The sequence below is a fragment of the Marmota marmota genome, unplaced genomic scaffold (genome assembly GCF_001458135.2).
Source record: "Marmota marmota marmota unplaced genomic scaffold, marMar, whole genome shotgun sequence".
Lineage (NCBI taxonomy): Eukaryota > Metazoa > Chordata > Mammalia > Rodentia > Sciuridae > Marmota > Marmota marmota.
In genome coordinates, this window is record NW_025999990.1 from 21,391,457 (window position 1) to 21,410,414 (window position 18,958).

Consider the following 18,958-nt stretch of genomic DNA (forward strand, 5'->3'; position numbering starts at 1 on the left):
ACAAGAACTCCAAAATTTCTAGCTTGGGCAGTTAGAAATGCTATTTACCAAGTTAGGGAATGTAGTAAGAGGAAGTGCCTATGGTTTCAGAGAGCTTCTTATTCTGCTGTATTACAAGCACTTGGCCTGGAGGGGAGATACAGATCTAGAATTCAGGAATGAGCCTGGGTGGGAAACGTGGGTTTAAGAGTGATAGAATGTTTAGATTAAGCAGAGGACTGCAGGTGGAATTCTGAGAAATAACATGTAAGGGTCCAGAGAAATAAGGCTGGGGATAGAGGAAAAGTAAATTTGAGATCATGGTGGCCTCAAATCCTTTTAGTGCTGTTCCATGCTCATCTCTTCTTTACATTCTACATCCAAAGTCCTTATGCAAACCTTTGCACAATATAGGTACTTTAAATTTTTAAAAAAAATTTACCATAGCTTTCTTGGTTCTTTCCCATTTATTCTTATTCCTTAGCATTTGCAATCAATTGCTTTTCTTTTTTTAAGTTTTTGCTTACCATTTAATATGCAACTTTTTTTTTTTTAAATCTGTAACTAAAATTCCTGGAATTGTCTTTTGCTTACCCATCAGCAACTCCCACTATTTGCTTTAATCTGTCGGTCTCTGTCAACAGTTATTTAGTGCAGAGATGGACAGGGTGACCTGGTGATGGTATTGATAGGAGATGCGTTGTCTACATAGCAGGAGGATCTGCAACAGTCCAGGTGCAGACAGGACCTGATTGGGTGCAGGATTACTTTGGAGCTTCTTCTCTGATCCTGGAATGCCTTGTCCTGTGCTTAGTTTAGAAGTAATGATTTAGTATTTGATAACAGTGGCTTATTAAGAAGCCAGTACATTTTTAGGATTAGAGGGATCCTTGGGACTGTGGAACACTTAATGAGGGGGGCAAGGAGATCATTGCCTACAAAACCATATCATGTTTGATTACTTGCTATGCTGTTTGAAGTCATCATTAGTGTGTGTTATTATCTGACATTTTTATTGTTGTTCAGGGTAGCCCACCATTCTAATATGTGACGATCCCCAAAGTAAAGAAATATAGTTCAGAATATGCAAGATAGCCCACTGAAATATGGAAAGAAAATACTAGAACTTGTTTTTTCTCATTTTATCTACTTATTTATTTTATCTTTTTTTATGAGTAAATTCTGCCATCAAGAAAAATAGAATAACGTAATAGATATGCCCTTTTCCCCCTCCCTCCATGTGTCTAGTTTTCTCTAGCCCATCTGCTCTCTCTACCATATTATCTTGGAGGTAAACTTAGAGGTCATTTGATATATAAAGGTTATTTTAAAAGATAAAGATAAAATAGCCCAATAGCATTTATGTCTAGAAAATATTAATAATTTCTTACTATCAAATATCTAGTCATCTGTTCAAACTTTTTCTTACCTCAAATGTGATAAAAATTTTAAAATTTATTTTTTGGTGCTGGTGATTGGTTGCAGTGGCACTCTGGCACCAACCTATATACCTGGTCTTTTTTTTTTCCACCCCCCTGTGGTACTGAGGATTGAAACCAGGGGCATTGTGTCACTGAGCTATACCCCCAATTATGTTTTATAATTGTGTATTTTGAGACAGGGTCTTGCTAAGTTGTCAAGGCTCACACTGAACTTGCAGTCCTCCTGCCTTGGCCTCCTGAGTCATTGGGATTGCAATCATGCACTATCACCCCTGGCAAAAAGTTATTTTTTTAATCATGGTACAGTTTTAAAAAAGAAGTTGCAAATATTGCTAACATTATTAGTGACCATTTAAAATGCAGTCTATCCTAATGCTAGAGAATTTGAAGTTGACCATCTCATATTGAAACTTACTGGTTTACTTTATAGTTAAATGTATAGTTTTATATGCGAATAATAGTTTGTCAGAATTCAAGTACTATGGTTTTATTCCAGGATCTGTGGATGGAGTATTTGAACATGGAACGTATCTATCATGAGTTCCAGGAAACTGTTGGTGTGTGGATGCAGGCCAAGCTCGAATCCCATTCCATACCCTGCAGCTTGTTGGCACAGCTGGACTTCACTGATCCTTTGTTGGGTGAGTTTTATTATCATCAGCCCCTTTAAAGACTGACTGACTGAATGAATGAATGATTGCATCAGAGTCATTGAGGATTACCTTTTCCACACTTTTATCCCTCTGGTGAGAATTGCTTTTGAGTTTAATGTTAACTTAGGACCACTAAGGACTAGGTTAGGCTGCAAATGAGAATCCAAACCAGAAATGACTTAAATTGCTTTGGGTAGAGATTTTCATTTCTCTCACATAGAAGAAGTTTGGAGGCAGGCAGTTGAGAGCAGTAGGGTGGGCTCATGACCCCTGCAAGCTTTCAAGGACCTCGTTCCTTCTTTCCTTGCTGTCCCACTGTTTGCACAGATGACATCCACTTCCAGTTCAGGATGGCTGTTTATGCTTAACTGTCCCCTTCACATTCACATTCCAATAAGCAGAACGGGAAATCTTTCTTAAAAATCTCTTTCAAGAAGCTCACAGACTTTCCAGTTATATCTCATTGCCCCAAACTGAGACACAGGGCTGAACTTAGCTGGAAAGGAAGCTGGGATGCTCATGATTCATTTCTTTTTTGATGCTTTAAAAAGAAATTTCAATTTACTTAGGAAACTATGTGTAAAATGCAACTTCAAATGTAATTATTGTAGGTTTATAGTTTTAGTATTCAAAAGTCTATTTTTCTTTTATACTTTTTTTCTGAACCCAGAACCTATACCATTCAAATGGACCACATTTCCAGAATTGTCTACTATTGTTTCTAGAGGATGTTATAAATTATCAGTTTTCTATGCTGGGCTACCAAAAGCCTATTTAACTTATAAAGTTGCTGATGTATTTCATTAACAAAATTATAGAAGATTATAGTTGACTTATACATTAATGTTAATTGCTGAATGTTTTTAAAATATAGAACATAAAAGTAAAATTGTAAATACAGTTGTTGCCCAAAATATTATAATATATAATATAATAGAATACTGAAGTGATTCAGAAAAAGGCAAAAGAAAATAAACAAAAAAAAAAAAAACCTCTCTTATTCCTCTTATTTCAGCTCTGCTTCAAACAGCTTGTTAGGTGTGTGAAAAGCAAAAACAGAACCTCTCTGGGCTTAAGCTTTGCAAAATGAAGGTGCTGACAGTGTTATCTAATACTTCAAAAAATTTCTCTCCAACATCTTTTTCCTTGAAATAATAATAATAATAATAATAATAATAATATTTTTCTTATTATAAAAGTTATGTACTCATTGGAAAAAAAAACAAAAAACAAGCCAGACATGGTGGTATGTCTGTAATCCTAGCAACTTGGGAAGCTGAGACATGAGGATTGCAAGTTCAAGGCCAGCCTTAACACCTTAATGAGGCCCTCAGCATCTTAGTGATACCCTATCTCAAATAAATTAAGGTGATGTACACCTGTAATTCCAGTGGCTCAGGAGGCTGAGACAGGAGGATTGAGAGTTCAGAGCCAACTTCAGCAAAAGTGAGGTGCTAAGCAAGACCTGTCCCTAAATAAAATACAAAAAAGGGCTAGGATGTAACTCAGCGGCTGAATGCCCCTGAGTTCAATCCTTGGTTACCCCCGCCCCTACAAAAAAATTTAAAAAGGGCTTAGGGATATATCTCAGTGGTATAGCACCCCTGGGTTTCCTTGGTACGAGAGAGAGAGAGAGAGAGAGAGAGAGAGAGAGAGAGAGAGAGAGAGAGAGAAAGAAAGAAAGAAAGAAAAGAAAAGCAAAGCAGTATAGGAAGATATATAGAGGAAGGTTTGAAAATGGCCTTCCACCTAACTATTCAGATTTTCATTTTCTACTCCTGAAAGTTAGATGAGAAGAATGAACATGTGTTTAGATCTGGAAACTAGTAAATGCTCTCTGTTCATGCCTGTGTGTCTGTAATGCTTTCATTGGTACCCCAATACTGCCCTAAAAGGCTAATTGTCTTTTCTAGAGTTAATACAATAACTTAGTTGGTTTGGGCCACTGTCCTGGTACTTTATGTGTATTAACTCAGTCCTCATATCAGTCCAGTTTGAGTATTCCTTGTTAAGCCGAGAAGCAACCCAAGTGTAGGATGGTTGTTGGGTAAGTTGCCTACATGGGCCACATCTAGGAATTCTGGCAGAGCTGTCTGGCTCCTGAGACCCTTCTGTTCACCACTTAATAATATTCCTACTTCTTGTTTCTGACCATCAGTACAGGTTGCAGTTCTAAACAAAATTGGGGCCTGTGTTTCTGAATAACAACTTTCAGGTTTTTTTCAAAGGAGAGCAGATTAGGTGATGATTGTATCAATGATTGAACTTGTTATGGTTGTAGGAAAAATTTGATGAGCATACTTATGACACTGATTTATATTTCTTGACCTATTTTCTTGGATTGAAAATTTTTCAGTTGTGGTCCAATATATGCCCTGAATTTTAATTTTTTTCTCTTTCATTTTGTATTTAAAATATTATCCTTGATTTTTCTTTCATGGTAAATTTTATTGGGTTGAAAGGGCCCCCAATTTGTCTTTTAGAGTCATGACCTGTAATGTTGTTTGAAAGAAACTCTTAACACAGATGGTTACAAGTCTTATCCAATGATGACTGTCCAGCTTTGTCACATCTGTGCAAAGAGTGGTGGTTCTAGTGGAAAAACACCAGTTACAAAGGACAGTGCTGTGCTTGATCCTTTTGGAATGTTAACTTTCATCTGTTTGGGGTATAAACAATACAAGTCTCCTTCTGCCAAGTAAAATTATGGCCATTAAATTTTCTTTGATTTTTCTCAACAAGAATAGAAAGTTGAATGTTACATCTGGAATGAGATCGGAAATCCATAGTCGTTGCTTAAGTACTGTTGACTTACTGATCTGAAGTTTCCTTGACCTCTCTCCTCTGATAACTTTACTATTACAGTTTTTATCCCCAAACTGGTGTATAACAGCAGTTTTCCTAGTGTTCTCAGTTCCACCTGCTGTTGGTATGTATATATAGCAAGGTGCAGAGAGGGAGAGGAGATAAATTTATTAGACACATACTATATATACTATTCCATATTAAGTGCAAGAAATATCAGATTTTTGAATTTTATTAATCAGTCTGGGACCATGTGTGATCTAGTGCAGAATTGCTTGGTATGGATTCACCTTTATTTCTTTTGTATGGAACTGGGCAGCTTATTTGGACTATCAGAGCATTTGCTGAGTGAGTGAATGAATAAGTGACCAACTGACTATGTGACTGCATAAACATGGGTGCTTTTGGATTTTATGCCCATGTCTTCCTTCATTTTATCTTTTATACTTCTAGCCCTGCTGTTCAAATCTTGAATTAGTTTTAGATTTTTCACTTAGTTTTATTCCATAATGTTCATTCCTCCTTCTCCTGTCCTGCAAAGTGTCTTTGGATGGTGGCATTAAGCTATTTTTTTTGCGGGGCGGGAGGGTTACTGGGGGAACTCAACCACTGAACTATATCCCCAGCCCTATTTTGTATTTTATTTAGAGACAGAGTCTCACTGAGTTGATTAGCCATTGCTGAGGCTGGCTTTGAACTCACAATCCTCCTGTCTTAGCCTCTCGAGCTGCTGGGATTAGCAGGTGTGCGCCACCGCACCCTGTGCTGTTAAACTCCTAACTGGACTACTTGCCTCTGAATCTATGCTGTTAGCCTCATCCATCGTCTAGATGGTAGCTACTGTGTCTTGAGCTTGCTTAGAGCTGCTCTCTAGATCCCTTTTACACTAACATCAAGTCCAAACAGCTTAGTATGTCATGCAAGGCTGTCACAAGTAGTAATTTAATATCATTAACTTTTGCTCTTTAGTTACCATTATATTATAAAATTTTCAAGGACAGGGATTCTATTGAATTGTAGCACATGCCCCTGCTGAGCTCCTAGCTCCTAGTAGAATGTTACTAGACTCATGTGTGCTTACTCAAAACTCACAAGAACCAGAAAATAATGATTTTTATGGCCCCTTGTGGTTTAAGGAACCAATCTGGGGATCTCTAGCATTCTTTATAAAGTAATAGAGCACAGCTTTGTACCATTTGGTATAGTACTACTTACTAGTACCCATTACCTTGTAAATATATTTTTTCTTTTAGCCAAAGAAAGGATCTTAAGTAACTTGGGGAAACACGAGGCTCCCCAACCTCCCCTTGTTCTGCATCCCATGAGGCCTCCTGTGCCAGTTATTTCCTCAACTGTCCTGCTGAGTCACAAGGAAACTACCCAGCTGGTGTGCACAGACCTGAACGTGCTGCAGCAGCAGGCCAGGTAAGACCATGTGCCCTCTGGGGTCATGCTCCCAGGCTTGGCTGCCTTGCCAGCCTGGATGATTTAGTACCTGACTGGCGTTCTCATGGGCGCTCTTACTGTGAGGTAATTTGACCAGACTGGCCCAGGCAGTTCACTTGGTGAACTGAGCCTTGACAAGTCTTTGAATTTCATGTTGAAATTATGTTTGCTTTTCTTGTGGACTGCCAATCTGACTTATTTTCTGTGGGGGCACTTCTGAGTGACAGCAGTATTGGCCAAGATTTTCTTATACTTCCCTGAGGAGACTTTCTGATACTGGAAAATGGTGTTGGAAGTGGGGATGAAAAGAGTGTTGCTTTCTTTTGTCACTGCTTTGCTCTATGAACTCTTTGTTCTTTAGAAAATTGACATAGTCACTTGGTTGACGCATGAGAAAGTCCTTCAGTGTTTTTAGTTCACACGGTAGACACGGAATACACTGTTCAAGGTTTTGATGCTAGCTTACACTCTTGTAAGGAGCGTATGTGGAGAAGTCTCTTTTATTAATAGTAAATGAGCCTTATTTTTGTTTTTGTAGATCTTTTGTTCCTTTTTATTGGCAAATTATACACAACAGTAAGATTCATTGTTATATATTTGTATGTGCACATAAATATTACAGTATAATTTGGTCAATTTCATTCTCCTAGCATCTCTCTAAATAAGCCTTATTTTTACAAATCCCATATAAATCAATTTTTGATTGATGTTTTTTTTCTTGCCTCCGTTTGATCCCAATGTTTATTGTGCACACTTTAATCCCAATGTTGTGTGCATACTTGTGCATCTGCCCATTAACATAATAATAAATACAGTTAGAACAGTATTGACATCCCCTATACATAGTTTGCTTTTTTAAGTCTTTGATATTTCAGTTTGAATTGCTAATAACTAAATGTTATTTTACTTAAAATTAAGGCATTATTTTTTAAAAAAGTTTTTTTTTCTAGTTGTAGATGGACAGAGTGCCTTGATTATTTTTTTTAAAAACATTTATTTTTTTAGAAGTAGTTGGACATACCCTTTATTTTATTTATTTATTTTTACGTGGTGCTGAGGATCGAACCCAGGGCCTTGCACGTGCTAGACGAGTGCTCTACCGCTGAGCCACAATCCCAGTCCCCTTGATTATTTTTGTTTATTTTTATGTGATGCTAAGGATTGAACCCAGTGCCTCACACACGCTAGGCAAGTGCTCTGCCACTGAGCTGTATCTCCAGCCCAAGGGCACTCCTTTAGGATGAATAAATTAGAGGTCTTCTTTGTTCTTGTATATTTCAGGATCCATTTTAAAAGCCATATTAATATACAACACATTCTAAATGGAGATTTATTTGAGTAAAAAGTTGTGCCACTTTACCAGAATGCTTTTTCCTTTTTTCTCTTGTTTCTTAACTTTCTGGTCAGTTGGTCTGCTAGGAGTTGTTTTGGCCAAGCCATGGCACATACACCTTTTGTCTTCTTGTTAATTGTTTTATGTTATAGTACCGGCTGGGGTAGCTGGAAGCCTTTATCACTTTTCATAGAACCTTCCGGAAGACTTTCTTTTACCTTCTGGTGGTGTTTTTTAGAACTGCAGCTCTTCGGGAGTCTCAGCAGGTTGCCCTGGATGGTGAGCTGTTGGATATAATGCCCAAACAGTACATGAATCGAGAAGAACAGACCACACTACATTTGGAGTGTAGAGGCAGCAGTGGTAAGAAATGCCAGGGAGCAGCAGTTGTAACAGTTCAGGTAGGATTGTTTATATTCTTTGTAATATAGAGAATTTTAATTGAGTTGCTAATATTGATACATTATTGAAAAAAATTGAAAGAACAATAGCCTATGATTTGTGCCTGAAACATTTCATAGTTTTAGGGGGAGTGAGAACACACAGAGCTAATCACACATTTCTTTGAGTACGTGAGTACTACAGGATATTCAAATATGAATTCATAGAAATGTAGAATCATTGTGAAGATGAAGATGGGCTTAAACTGATCCTTAGGAGATTTCAATGATGCTGGTTTGGATTCAGTTAGAAAATACGGGGATGGAGTTGCCATGAAGTCACTAGAGGCCAGTGACTAGATCAGTGTATTAGTAGATCAGTCCATTCCACCTGTTTTGTGGAATAGTGGAAAGGTTGGTGTGAGCTATGACAGCTCTGTGGCTGATACCAAAAACAGCAGGGAACTCCTGAGGACCAATATGGGAAGGACAGAGCCAGCAAGTCAGTTGGGTGTAGCTTGCCAACAGGCCATGAGAGACAGACATGTGACTATATGACTGAACTGTATGAACTATATGCTTCAGTTGCCTTCTTGCACTTCTTGCGCATCTTTCATTGATGCTAAAAATGAATTCAGTATTTTCTGAGCTGGAAAAGAAATATTTAGAGATAGATACTGCCTGCTGCCTGACCACATTAACACAAAATATCTCTTCTTTGTTTATTTTTGGAAATCAAGGGCAGTTTGTTTTGCTTACCTTTTTATTAGATCTGCATTTTACCTGTTGTTTACCTTACATCAATTTCCATGGGAGACTGTTTTCTCTAAAATGTTTTTCTGAAATAATCTCTCATGCTTACTGTATTTGTTATTACCTGATTTTTTTTCTTAAATCACAGTTTTATGCATTTAAAGTTAAGAAATTTGACCTGGCAGGAAAGATGAGTCCAGCTTATTTTTCTGCATTTTATTATAAACACGTGAGGCTCCTGAAATTGAGTTATCTTTGGCCAGATGCTTTGTAAAGCTAGTTTTCTTTGAGTGTAATTTTTCCCGGTTTCTAATGCTGTGGTAAGACCAAGGTGGAGGTATTTAGGAAGGATCACTTGCTAAACTAATAAAACTGAAAGAAAAGTCTTTCAACTTAGAATGGAGTTTGAGCTGGAGGGAAAAACTGAAGATATGGTTATAACACAAGGGGAGGATCTTATTACCAATTCATATCTTCACAAATACAGTGTTTTTCCACGTTTTAAAACCGCATACTGTATCTTTGCCAGGACTTTAGTTCCAGATAGAGAAGGGAATTCTCCTAAAATGTATTTTTTCAGTGACTAGTAAGATAAGTACTAATTCTGGCTGAAGAGTTGTAAATATTTGCTGCCCCAGTCAGAGAAGAATATTGGCCTAACTGTTGGTTTTCAGAGTATTCAGCGGAAAATACTACCAGGCAGGCCAAGGAGCTATATCCCCAGGCCTACCGGTGACTTGCCTTGTCTGTTTTTACAGACACACTGAAATACTTGAGTTTTCTGTTCTAGAAAGAATAATTGGCAGTTGCTAATATTGCTTGTAAAACGAGGGGAGAAAATGTAAAAAAGGACAAGAGGGATAAGGAGGGGTTTTTTTGGTTTGTTTTAATTTGAAATAATTCGAAAAATTTAGCTTGTGGTCATAAACCATTATAGATATTCAAGTTTTTTTAAAGCAAGTTTTAATTTTCTGCTGACCTTACTTTTTTGCTCAGAACTCTGACATTGACTTCAGTTTGGAAAGATCCAGAAGCTTGATAACCTTCACTGATGGACCCTAGGAGTTCAGTCTCAACAATAGTAGTATGCATCTAAAGTTAAGAAATATATTGTCCAATAATGCAGATATGCCAGAGGAATTAAAAACTTGAAGACAGTAAATAGCTTTTATATCTTAGACTTAAAAAAGATTTTTATTAACTGGTTGTAGTGGCACATACTTATAACTCCAGCTACTTGTGGCCAGACTAGACAACTTAGTGAGATTCTGTCTCAAAATAAAAAAGGCTAGGGATGTAGTTCAGAAGTAGAGTACCTCTGGGTTCAGTCCCCAGTACCAACGAGGAAGAAAAAAAAGATGTCTCTAGAAAGTTATGAAGTAATCGCTAATTGAGGCTGTCCTGGCTGTCTTGGACAGTGTTGCTGACTGATACTTCTATGAATTGAAGATAAAATTATTATTTTGTGTATTCACTAATAGCTAAGAGCAAGGTAGAAGAAAAGTTGAACGCCTCGCCATGAAGGTTGGGCATTATCTTTGCAAGTCAATTGGTGTTACTCTAATTTTGGTCAGAGATTGTACTCAGACCTAACACCACCCATTACCCAAATGGATAACTTTGGTTGTGGATAACTTAGTTTAGGGAAGCAAGGTGTTAGTGGAGAATGGGGAGGGTGAATTATGAATGTTTACAACTCATGATGAAACTATCATGTTCTATAAGAGATTTTGTTATTTTTATACATAAAAGTTTATCCCTCTATGTACACGTTTGTGTCCAATGTCCACTTCTTAGCTATATTCAGTGTTTGATTCTGTTTAATATCTATCATCTGGTGATAATGAACTTCATGAGGTCTCTTCGAGTCCTCTTAAATCACATCTCATTTTCCAGGGATTATCTTCCTCAGTTCAGCCCTTAGGTTGCCAGTTGTGCTTGGTTCTACTCCTGATACCGTTCTTCATATGCCATCATCTACTTTCATTGACTGTGCTGGTCTTTTTTTTTTTTTTTTTAGTTGTAGATGGACACAGTACTTTTATTTTTTATTTGTTTATTTTTATGTGGTGCCAGAGATTGAACCCAGTGCCTCACACAAGCTAGGCAAGTGCTCTACCACTGAGCCACAACCCCCGCCCCTGTGCTGGTCTTAATCTGAGGTCTGTGAATGGTCTGTAGCGATTTGGTGCGGTTCCTGAAAGTGAATTTTTTTTTTTTTTTTTGGAGAATTCATAGGTTCAGTAGATCCTGAGTAGTGCATGACCCTCAGAGATTAAAGATAAGTTGCCATATATTGATGATCCTGCCCAGAATTCTCTTCTGAGTTCCAGATCTTGATTTCCACCTGCCTACTTACAGTCTACCTGAACTTTCTATGGATACCTCAAATTCCATAGGTCCCTCACGAATCTTGATCACATCTTTACTCTCCAAACCTATTCTTCCTGTAACTTTGCCTACCTGATCTCCCAGATGGAGACCTAGCTTTAGTATCATCTAGTTGCTTCCCAAAATATATTGGTTCAGCTTTTGACGTGGCTTTAAATTGATTCCCTTTTCATCGTGGCCATTGCCATTGCCTCATGCTAGGCCCACCTCACTTCTCCCCTGCACTGTTGCATCAGGCTCCTGGCCCAGAGCCTCTCCTCATCTCCCTTTCCCATTCAACTCTTTAAACACAGATCACATTTCCAGGCTAAAGCCCCCCATTGGCTGTCCAGTATCTAGCAGGAACAAGACTGCAGAGCCCTTCATAACTGGTTCTTGATCTTTTGCTGTGGCACTATGTTTACTTCCCAGACATTCTATTTTCCAGCCACTTAGGCCTTCTCCATTCTCCAAACATGATATATATTGTCCTTATGCATAAGCTGCCTCTGTTCCCCTCCTACCTCATGTTCCCGACCTCCTGCTCAGCCTTCAGTACTTGGTGCAAACCCTTGAGGTCTTCCTGACTCCTCTGTTGGGTTGAGATGTTCCCTCTATGCATGGCAGCTTGTGCCATAGTGCTCTTGCAGTCTCTTGCTCTTTTTTTCCCCCCTGTCAGACCAAACTGTTTGGGAATAGGGTTTCCATGATCACTTATTTGAATATTTCTACCATCTGGCATGGTCTTGGCACATAGTAGGTGCCTTGTAACATTTCTTGAATTAATCAGTGAAAGTCACCACACACTGATTTAGGTTGTGTGGTAGCTAGTTATATATTATGATTAGTTTTACAACTGTTGCTAGATTTTGAGTTCTATGAGGTGAGGGCCCTTGTCTCAATTGTATTTGTATTGTCAGTGCCTCACGTAGTGCCACCAAATGGATGTGTTTGAAGAAATGGACAGCTATAGATTTATATCCTTTGCAGTAAGTTTCTTTATTTAAACTAGAACTTTGTAGGTATTATTTGACTGTGAAAGAAAGACATTATAGAAGTTGCAACGTTTTTCTTAGTAGAATTTAGCAGTCATTCTTCGCTTGCACTTACCTCTGGCCTATTTATACAGCATCATTCTTTTTATACAAATCTCAGCCTAAATATTACTCTACATTGCTCACTTGACTTATTTATTTTTTCCTTTATTTATTTTTATGTGGTGCTGAGGATCAAACCCAGTGCCTCACACACACTAGTCAAGTGCTCTAGCACTGAGTCACAACCCCAGCCCCTCACTTAACATTTTTACTCAATTCAAGAGTCTCCCAAGCATTGGATCTTGGAAAGCAGTAAGCATGGTCTTACTACTGCACACCACTGCCTTTTCCAGGCCTGTTCAGAGTCTTTCCTGTCACTTGCTTAGTCACTGAGTCATTGTCACTCAGATATTATGTTAGGTGTTACATTTGCTTACATTACCTTACTTGTCAAAAAATTAGCTTGAGTTCAGAGAAACAGATTCAAAGACACTTAAGAGACCTGCCAATCACATAGTTGATAGTTCAGTTTGAATTCCAACTTGCATTCCTTCTAAATTCCAGACCCATGCTTTTCCCATTAAATGTCACCACGCCATTTTACTTCAGATGCTGCTCCACTTTCTGAAAACTGGCACTGTGATTCTGAGTTAGCTGATCATGATAGTCACATATTATTTAAATGAAGATGAGTACCATTTTCTTTCTCTTTTTGATTAGAGAATGTATGACCTTAGCCAAACACTTTGGATTAGATCAGTTTTTTTTTATTAGTTGTTGATGGACCTTTATTTTATTTACTTATTTATATGTGGTGCTGAGAATCGAACCCAGTGCCTCACACATGCTAGACAAGTGCTCTACCACTGAGCCACAAACCCAGTCCCAAGATCAGTTTTTTAAAAGTAGCTTCACAGGAGATGATTTTACAAATCAAATGTAATTTTAATAGTTTATTTATCAAGATTTCACATCATTAGATTCAATCATTAGATTGCTTAATAGAATTCTTCTGAAAAGGAAAATTCTGGAAATTTCCAGCACTCTGCAGGTCTTTGAACTATGTATAGTTTGTTTTGGGTATACAAAAAGCCAAGTGTATTTTATGAGAAGTGAGACGTGCCTTTTCTGTGGTCACCCTTCCCAATGGAAGCTTTTAATACTCCAGAGATATTCCCCGAGGAAGTGGTGTGATTTATTATTGGGTTCCTTTGGCCATATTTTGGTATTGTGGGGCATACTTGTTAGACCCAGGATTGATTTATTATCATGTGAAAAATTTATCCATTCCTACAAATGAAAGATGGAAAAGACCCACTGAGGGCCTCCCATTATTGTAGAAACTTGCTGAGGAATGTACTTTGTCCAAATCTTCAATTTCTTTGTCTACTTAAAATGTCCCAAGTGGAGGGGCTTCCACCATGCTGCTTTGTTCTATTGTCTCCAACTTCTTGTCATTATGAACTGTGAGTTAGTCTTTTATACCTTTGTTCTAATAAGCAAAGAAAATGTTGAACAGTGGTGGGAAAGTAAAGACTTCTAATAATAACATTGGTGAGATTTATAGAAACGAGTCTTCATTATTTTCATGATCATTGAAAATAGGTGTGCTCAGTGGACTGTCAAGAGCTGTGCCCTGCTGGGTTCTGTGTATTGCCATTGCCTTCCAGGAACTCTTGTTAAAGAATTCATGAAAGTCACTTTTTTTTTTTTTTTTTAAATAGTGTTGGGGACGGAACCCAGGGCTTCGTACATACTAGGCAAGTTCTGTACCACTGAGCCATATCCCTAGCTCTTATGAGAGTACCTTTGACAGGGAAACAGGGAATCATTGAAATGATTTGGTGAATTAAATATTTACACTGTTACAGACAACAGATACCTGTAATCATGTAGTGGGTCTGAATACTAGGTTTGGGTAGCTGTGTATAGAGAAAATGTAAACCCACTGCTCACCCACGTGTTTGGAAGACCATCAGAGGAGAATGAGGATTTTAAACTCCTGCATTCTGAATATTCTGGCTCTTCAGCGTTCTCTGCTGTGCATATAATATAAGTTCAAACCTCCTGGTAGCTGCTATTCAGGGCCTCCCCAGGACAGCTCCTCCTGCTCCCTCGTCTGACTCTGTTGCATTCTTCAGCCTCAACCCCTGGCTGTAGCCCATGGCTTCTCCTTTTTGTCCCTTTGTTTCCCTCAACCTTCACAACTGTCACCATCACAATGGCTCTTTTTTTTCCCCCTAAGTTAAAATTTAGTAGATAAAAAATAAAAAAAGATATTTTGTTCTCGTGGCTGTCCATGGCAGCCTGGCACTAAAATGGCCCACTGTTCAACATTCTTTGCTCTCTTGGACACCAGGCCTGTTGGTATCACTTGCCAGGCTTCTAGCCAGCTGGACACACTTCCTCATGTTTGTCAGTGAACTGGGAGGCTTCCACTAGTCTGAGTCTCATGCACAGAGCAGCCAGTAGGAAGGTCACCTACAGTTGAGGGATATATTTATCACTAATGATAAAGAGGCCCCTGGATGAGATGCCTTCCTCAGCCTTTGAGACCCCATATTTCTGAGCAATGATATGCTTGGGGTGTGATACCAAGGGAATGTTCATGGGTCGCAGTCTTCTTTGTTTCTTGGGTGTGTTGATTCACACCAGATAACAGAAGTGAGAATCCACAGAAGCAACCACTTGGCAGTTGAGTGTCTTAAAATTCTAAACTCTATCACTGAAAGCAGGGATCCCTGTTGGATTCTTAAAGATGAAATCAAGAGGAATATAGAAGAACATAACGTAATTCCCTTTGTAGTCCAGATAGGCCAATATCTTTGAGCTGGCCATGTGGCATAACAACTGTGTCTTTGAACTTGGGGCAGTGTGCCCAGTTTTGGCATTTCCTCATGACATCTTGCTATCAGTAATCTCTAAGACAGAAGCTACCACATCAGGAAGAAGACCCACAGTGGTTCTGTCTTTGTGTGCCATGTGGGCCTAAGATGTCCTCTGTGTCTATCCACATCCACAAAAGGAAATGACAAATGCACAAACACAACCAATCATCATGAGGCTCACCATCAGTTAGAGAAAGCGTGGCGATACCTCCTTCAAGTAGGAAAGACATAATCTTAAAAAACAGTCTTTAGACTAAATTGAAATAAATTTAGTTTTTCTTCACTGAGAATCAGTATAAATTTTATCAGAGACAAGCTTTCAGGAATCACTGAATTGGCCTGTTGTTCCTTCTTTGGCATGCAATTGATTTGGACACCTTTCCATATTTTACCTTATTTTGTTGTTCAGTAATTATATATATTTCCTTCAAAAATGGCAGTTGTTTTGTTAACAGCATCTGTGTCACTCCTGTTTTTATGCTGGGCACACATGTTTGAAGTTGAATTGTGTGTGTGTGCTGGGTGGAGAGAACACAGGTTAAGGCGGGGACAGGGGAGGCCGTGCAGTGGGGTGTGATCAACAGAGGAGAACTCCATGTGCCACAGGGAAAGCCTCAGTGGTGGAAGCATTGAGACTGTTTCTGTTGAGGATTTGAGCAGTCAAAACATAAGTGAAATAGAATGTAACCTACAAAAGACTTTAAACCATTGATAAATTAATTCAAGATCATATCAACTTATAAGGTAATCATTTATATAGATATTGTTTTAGTCAGTTTTTTTGCTGCTGTAACCAAAAGACCCAACAAGAACTATTAGAGGAGGAAAAGTTTATTTAGGGGCTCATGGTTTCAGAGGTCTCAGTCCATAGATGACTGACTCCATTGCTTTATGCCTGAGGTGTGGTAGAACATCTTGGCAGAAGGGTGTGGCAGAGGAAAGCAGCTCAGGACATTGCACCAGGATTCAGAGAGAGACTTCTCTCACCAAGAACAAAGTATATAACCCGAAGACATGCCCCCTCCCAATGACCCACCCTATTTGCCTACAGTTACCAACCACTAAATTACTATCAGTGATTGATGCACTGATTAGTTTAAAACTCTTATCGCCCTATCATTTCACCTCTAAACTTTCATGCATTGTCTCACATGAGCTTTTGGGGGACACTTTATATCTAAATCATAAAATAAAAATTTTGACTTTTTTTTTAGAAGAAAATAATTTAAGTTTGATTCTTCATAGAAAATCTGAGAATCTTGAATAGTTTTTTGTTTGTTTTTGGTGGTACTAGGAATTGAACTCAGGGCCTCATGCATGCTAGGCAAAAACTGTACCAATGAGCTACATCCAAACCCTTTGCACATTGAGGTCTCCTCTGTTGATCACACCTCACTGTGCCCAACCCCTGCCTTAACCCTGTGGGTTTTTTTTGAGGGGGGGTAACCAGGAATTGAACTCGGGGCATTGACCACTGAGCCACATCCCCAGCCCTATTTTGTATTTTATTTAGAGATAGGGTCTCATTGAATTGCTTAGTGCCTCCACTTTTGCTGAGGCTGGCTTTGAACTCACAATCCTCCTGTCTCAGCCTCCCGAGCCACTTTGCCCAGCCTGTCAGGGTTAAGTTTTTTGACAAATTTTTTTCTCATCCTTTTCAGGATCAACTGAGTGTTTTGTGTTAAATTATAGTATTAATTGTAATAATACTCTCTTCATCATATGCCAATGTATTTATAGTAAAATATATGTTCTAGAAGCACATAGGGGGAAAAGAAGTCCATTGACTGCTTTAATTTTTGTTAGTTTGAAGGCATGTATAAGAATGAAGCAGTAAGCCAACAGCTTCACATTTTGCGAAAAGAAGTGAAACAGTTGCAAGCAGAAGCTGCTAAACCACCTGCACTGAGTATTGTGGAAGCTGCTGTACATGCAGAGAACCTAATTACGTAAGTTCTGGCAACCTCAAAATTTAAAATACTGTTTTGTTCTTATTAATAGTAATTATACATATTACACCCACCTACTACCTTAGACACCCCAGTGATTAAGTTAATAGAAAAATTAGCAAACTATGGCCTTTGGGCCAAATCTGATCTCATGCCTATTTTTATAAATAAAAATTTTATTGGAACACAGCTGTCTACATTATTTGTAATATCTATGTCTTTTGAGCTGCAACAGATAGACTTTAAGGCCCAGAAAGCATAAAATATTTACTATCTGGCCCTAGGTAGAAAGAGTTAGCAGACCCCTGAATTATGAGATGTGCATTGAAATTTAATGATGGAGGAACTTAGTGCTTAAGTTTGATATCAAAGTCATCTTTACCCAGTAAGTCACCATTGTCAACTCAGGTTTTTGAATAGTTTCCTGTGTAACTGCTTAGGGGAATTAGGGCTCTCAAGTGTAGCTATTAAATTGAGTGGTCGTGTAGTTTTTCTCTTGGAACTCTTGAGTTTCTTCCACCATCTTCTTTTTTTCCCAAAGCCACCAGGACATAGCTTGGGACAGGGGAGGTTGACTCTCTGTCTTTTACTTTCATGTGACTCCACATTTGGTAGCAGTAGACACTCTCCTTAGTAGATTGGGGTGGAGTGTGTTTGGGGACCTGGGAAGGAGGAGGATATCAGGTGAAGCAGAAGTTGATATTTTTGTCACTGGGTAGGCACTAAAAAAAGTGTGGGAATTAGAAGGAACATCTTTATTTTAGGTCTTATTGTATACCAAAATCTTTTCTTCCACCTCAGTCTGTGCTTGGATTCTAAAATTTAGGGAAACCAGGGTTCTGGTATTTAAAATATGTGTTATATAAGGAATGCAAAAAAGTTATTTTATGCACAAAATATGACCAATTTTAGTGAGTGTGAGAATGTTAATTGGTCCTTATAATGCAGCTGATCTTTGTTTTCCCTGGGAAGCATAAAGTCATAGCTGTGTTTTAAAGTTGAATTGGGTAAAGGTGTAAGTAACACATTTATCACATGAAATGTTTCCAAAGTGGCATTTGCGTGAGGCTCTCAGGACTGTGATGAATATTGTCAGATAAATGTAGAATATGAAAGAAATACTGGCAAATACAGATTCAATTATTATAGACCAGAACTGTGTCCATGTTTTCCCACAGGACCTTAGTGAATGCCTACAAGTTGCAGCCAACACCTGGATTTCAGAAGGTTGGCATTAGCCTTTTCTTTACTGTTGTGGATTATGTGAGCGATGAGACGCAGCGCCACCCCCCTACAAGACAATTCTTCACTTCATGCATTGAGATCTTGGGACAGGTAAGGTTACTATGTTATTTGCCTTGTTCAGATAAACTGAGTGCCTGCAGTGTCTTCATTGCATACGGTCATCATCAGCTTCAGACTTTATTGCAGGTTCATTCTTACCTGATTCAGAAACCCTTTGGGGATGTTGGCCTCCAAAATGTGATTAGAATTATTGGTAAATAAGGGGCTGGGGTTGTAGCTTAGTAGTAGAGCCCTTGCCTCACATGGATGAGGCACTGGGTTTGATCCTTAACACCTACATAAATAAGTAAGTAAGTAAGAAAGTAAGTAAGTAAATAAATAAAGGTATTGTGTCCATTTACAACTAAAAATATTTTTTAAAAAAAAGAATTGTTGGCAAATAAGAGATTAAATTATTCATGTTTGAAAGTCTAGAGAATCAGATTCTGTGTTATTGATATTAGCAGTAATATTACTGAAGCTCTTTATTGTTTGTAAAATACTGTCTAGTTCATTATTTTATTTGATCATCAAGGTGACTTTGTGTGATTGATTTCATTCCTGTCCTAAAGATGAGAAAACTAGACTCTAAAAGGCTAAGTGACTGGCCTAAAGAATGCATCTGGAATGCTGAGGCTG

The 18,958-nt window shown here is 38.3% G+C and overlaps 1 protein-coding gene and 1 pseudogene across 1 annotated transcript in view; one reads left to right on the forward strand and one right to left on the reverse strand.

The window, feature by feature from the left end:
* Window positions 1–18,958, forward strand: part of Epg5 (ectopic P-granules 5 autophagy tethering factor) — a 98,440-nt gene that overhangs the window by 52,840 nt on the left and 26,642 nt on the right. Inside the window, exons 25-29 of the mRNA XM_048806289.1 lie at window positions 1,918–2,062; window positions 6,133–6,304; window positions 7,897–8,059; window positions 16,893–17,035; window positions 18,214–18,370. Of these exons, the coding sequence (XP_048662246.1) occupies window positions 1,918–2,062; window positions 6,133–6,304; window positions 7,897–8,059; window positions 16,893–17,035; window positions 18,214–18,370 (780 nt within the window). The remainder of the gene's footprint in view (window positions 1–1,917; window positions 2,063–6,132; window positions 6,305–7,896; window positions 8,060–16,892; window positions 17,036–18,213; window positions 18,371–18,958) is intronic.
* Window positions 14,529–15,102, reverse strand: LOC107139529 (annotated as a pseudogene).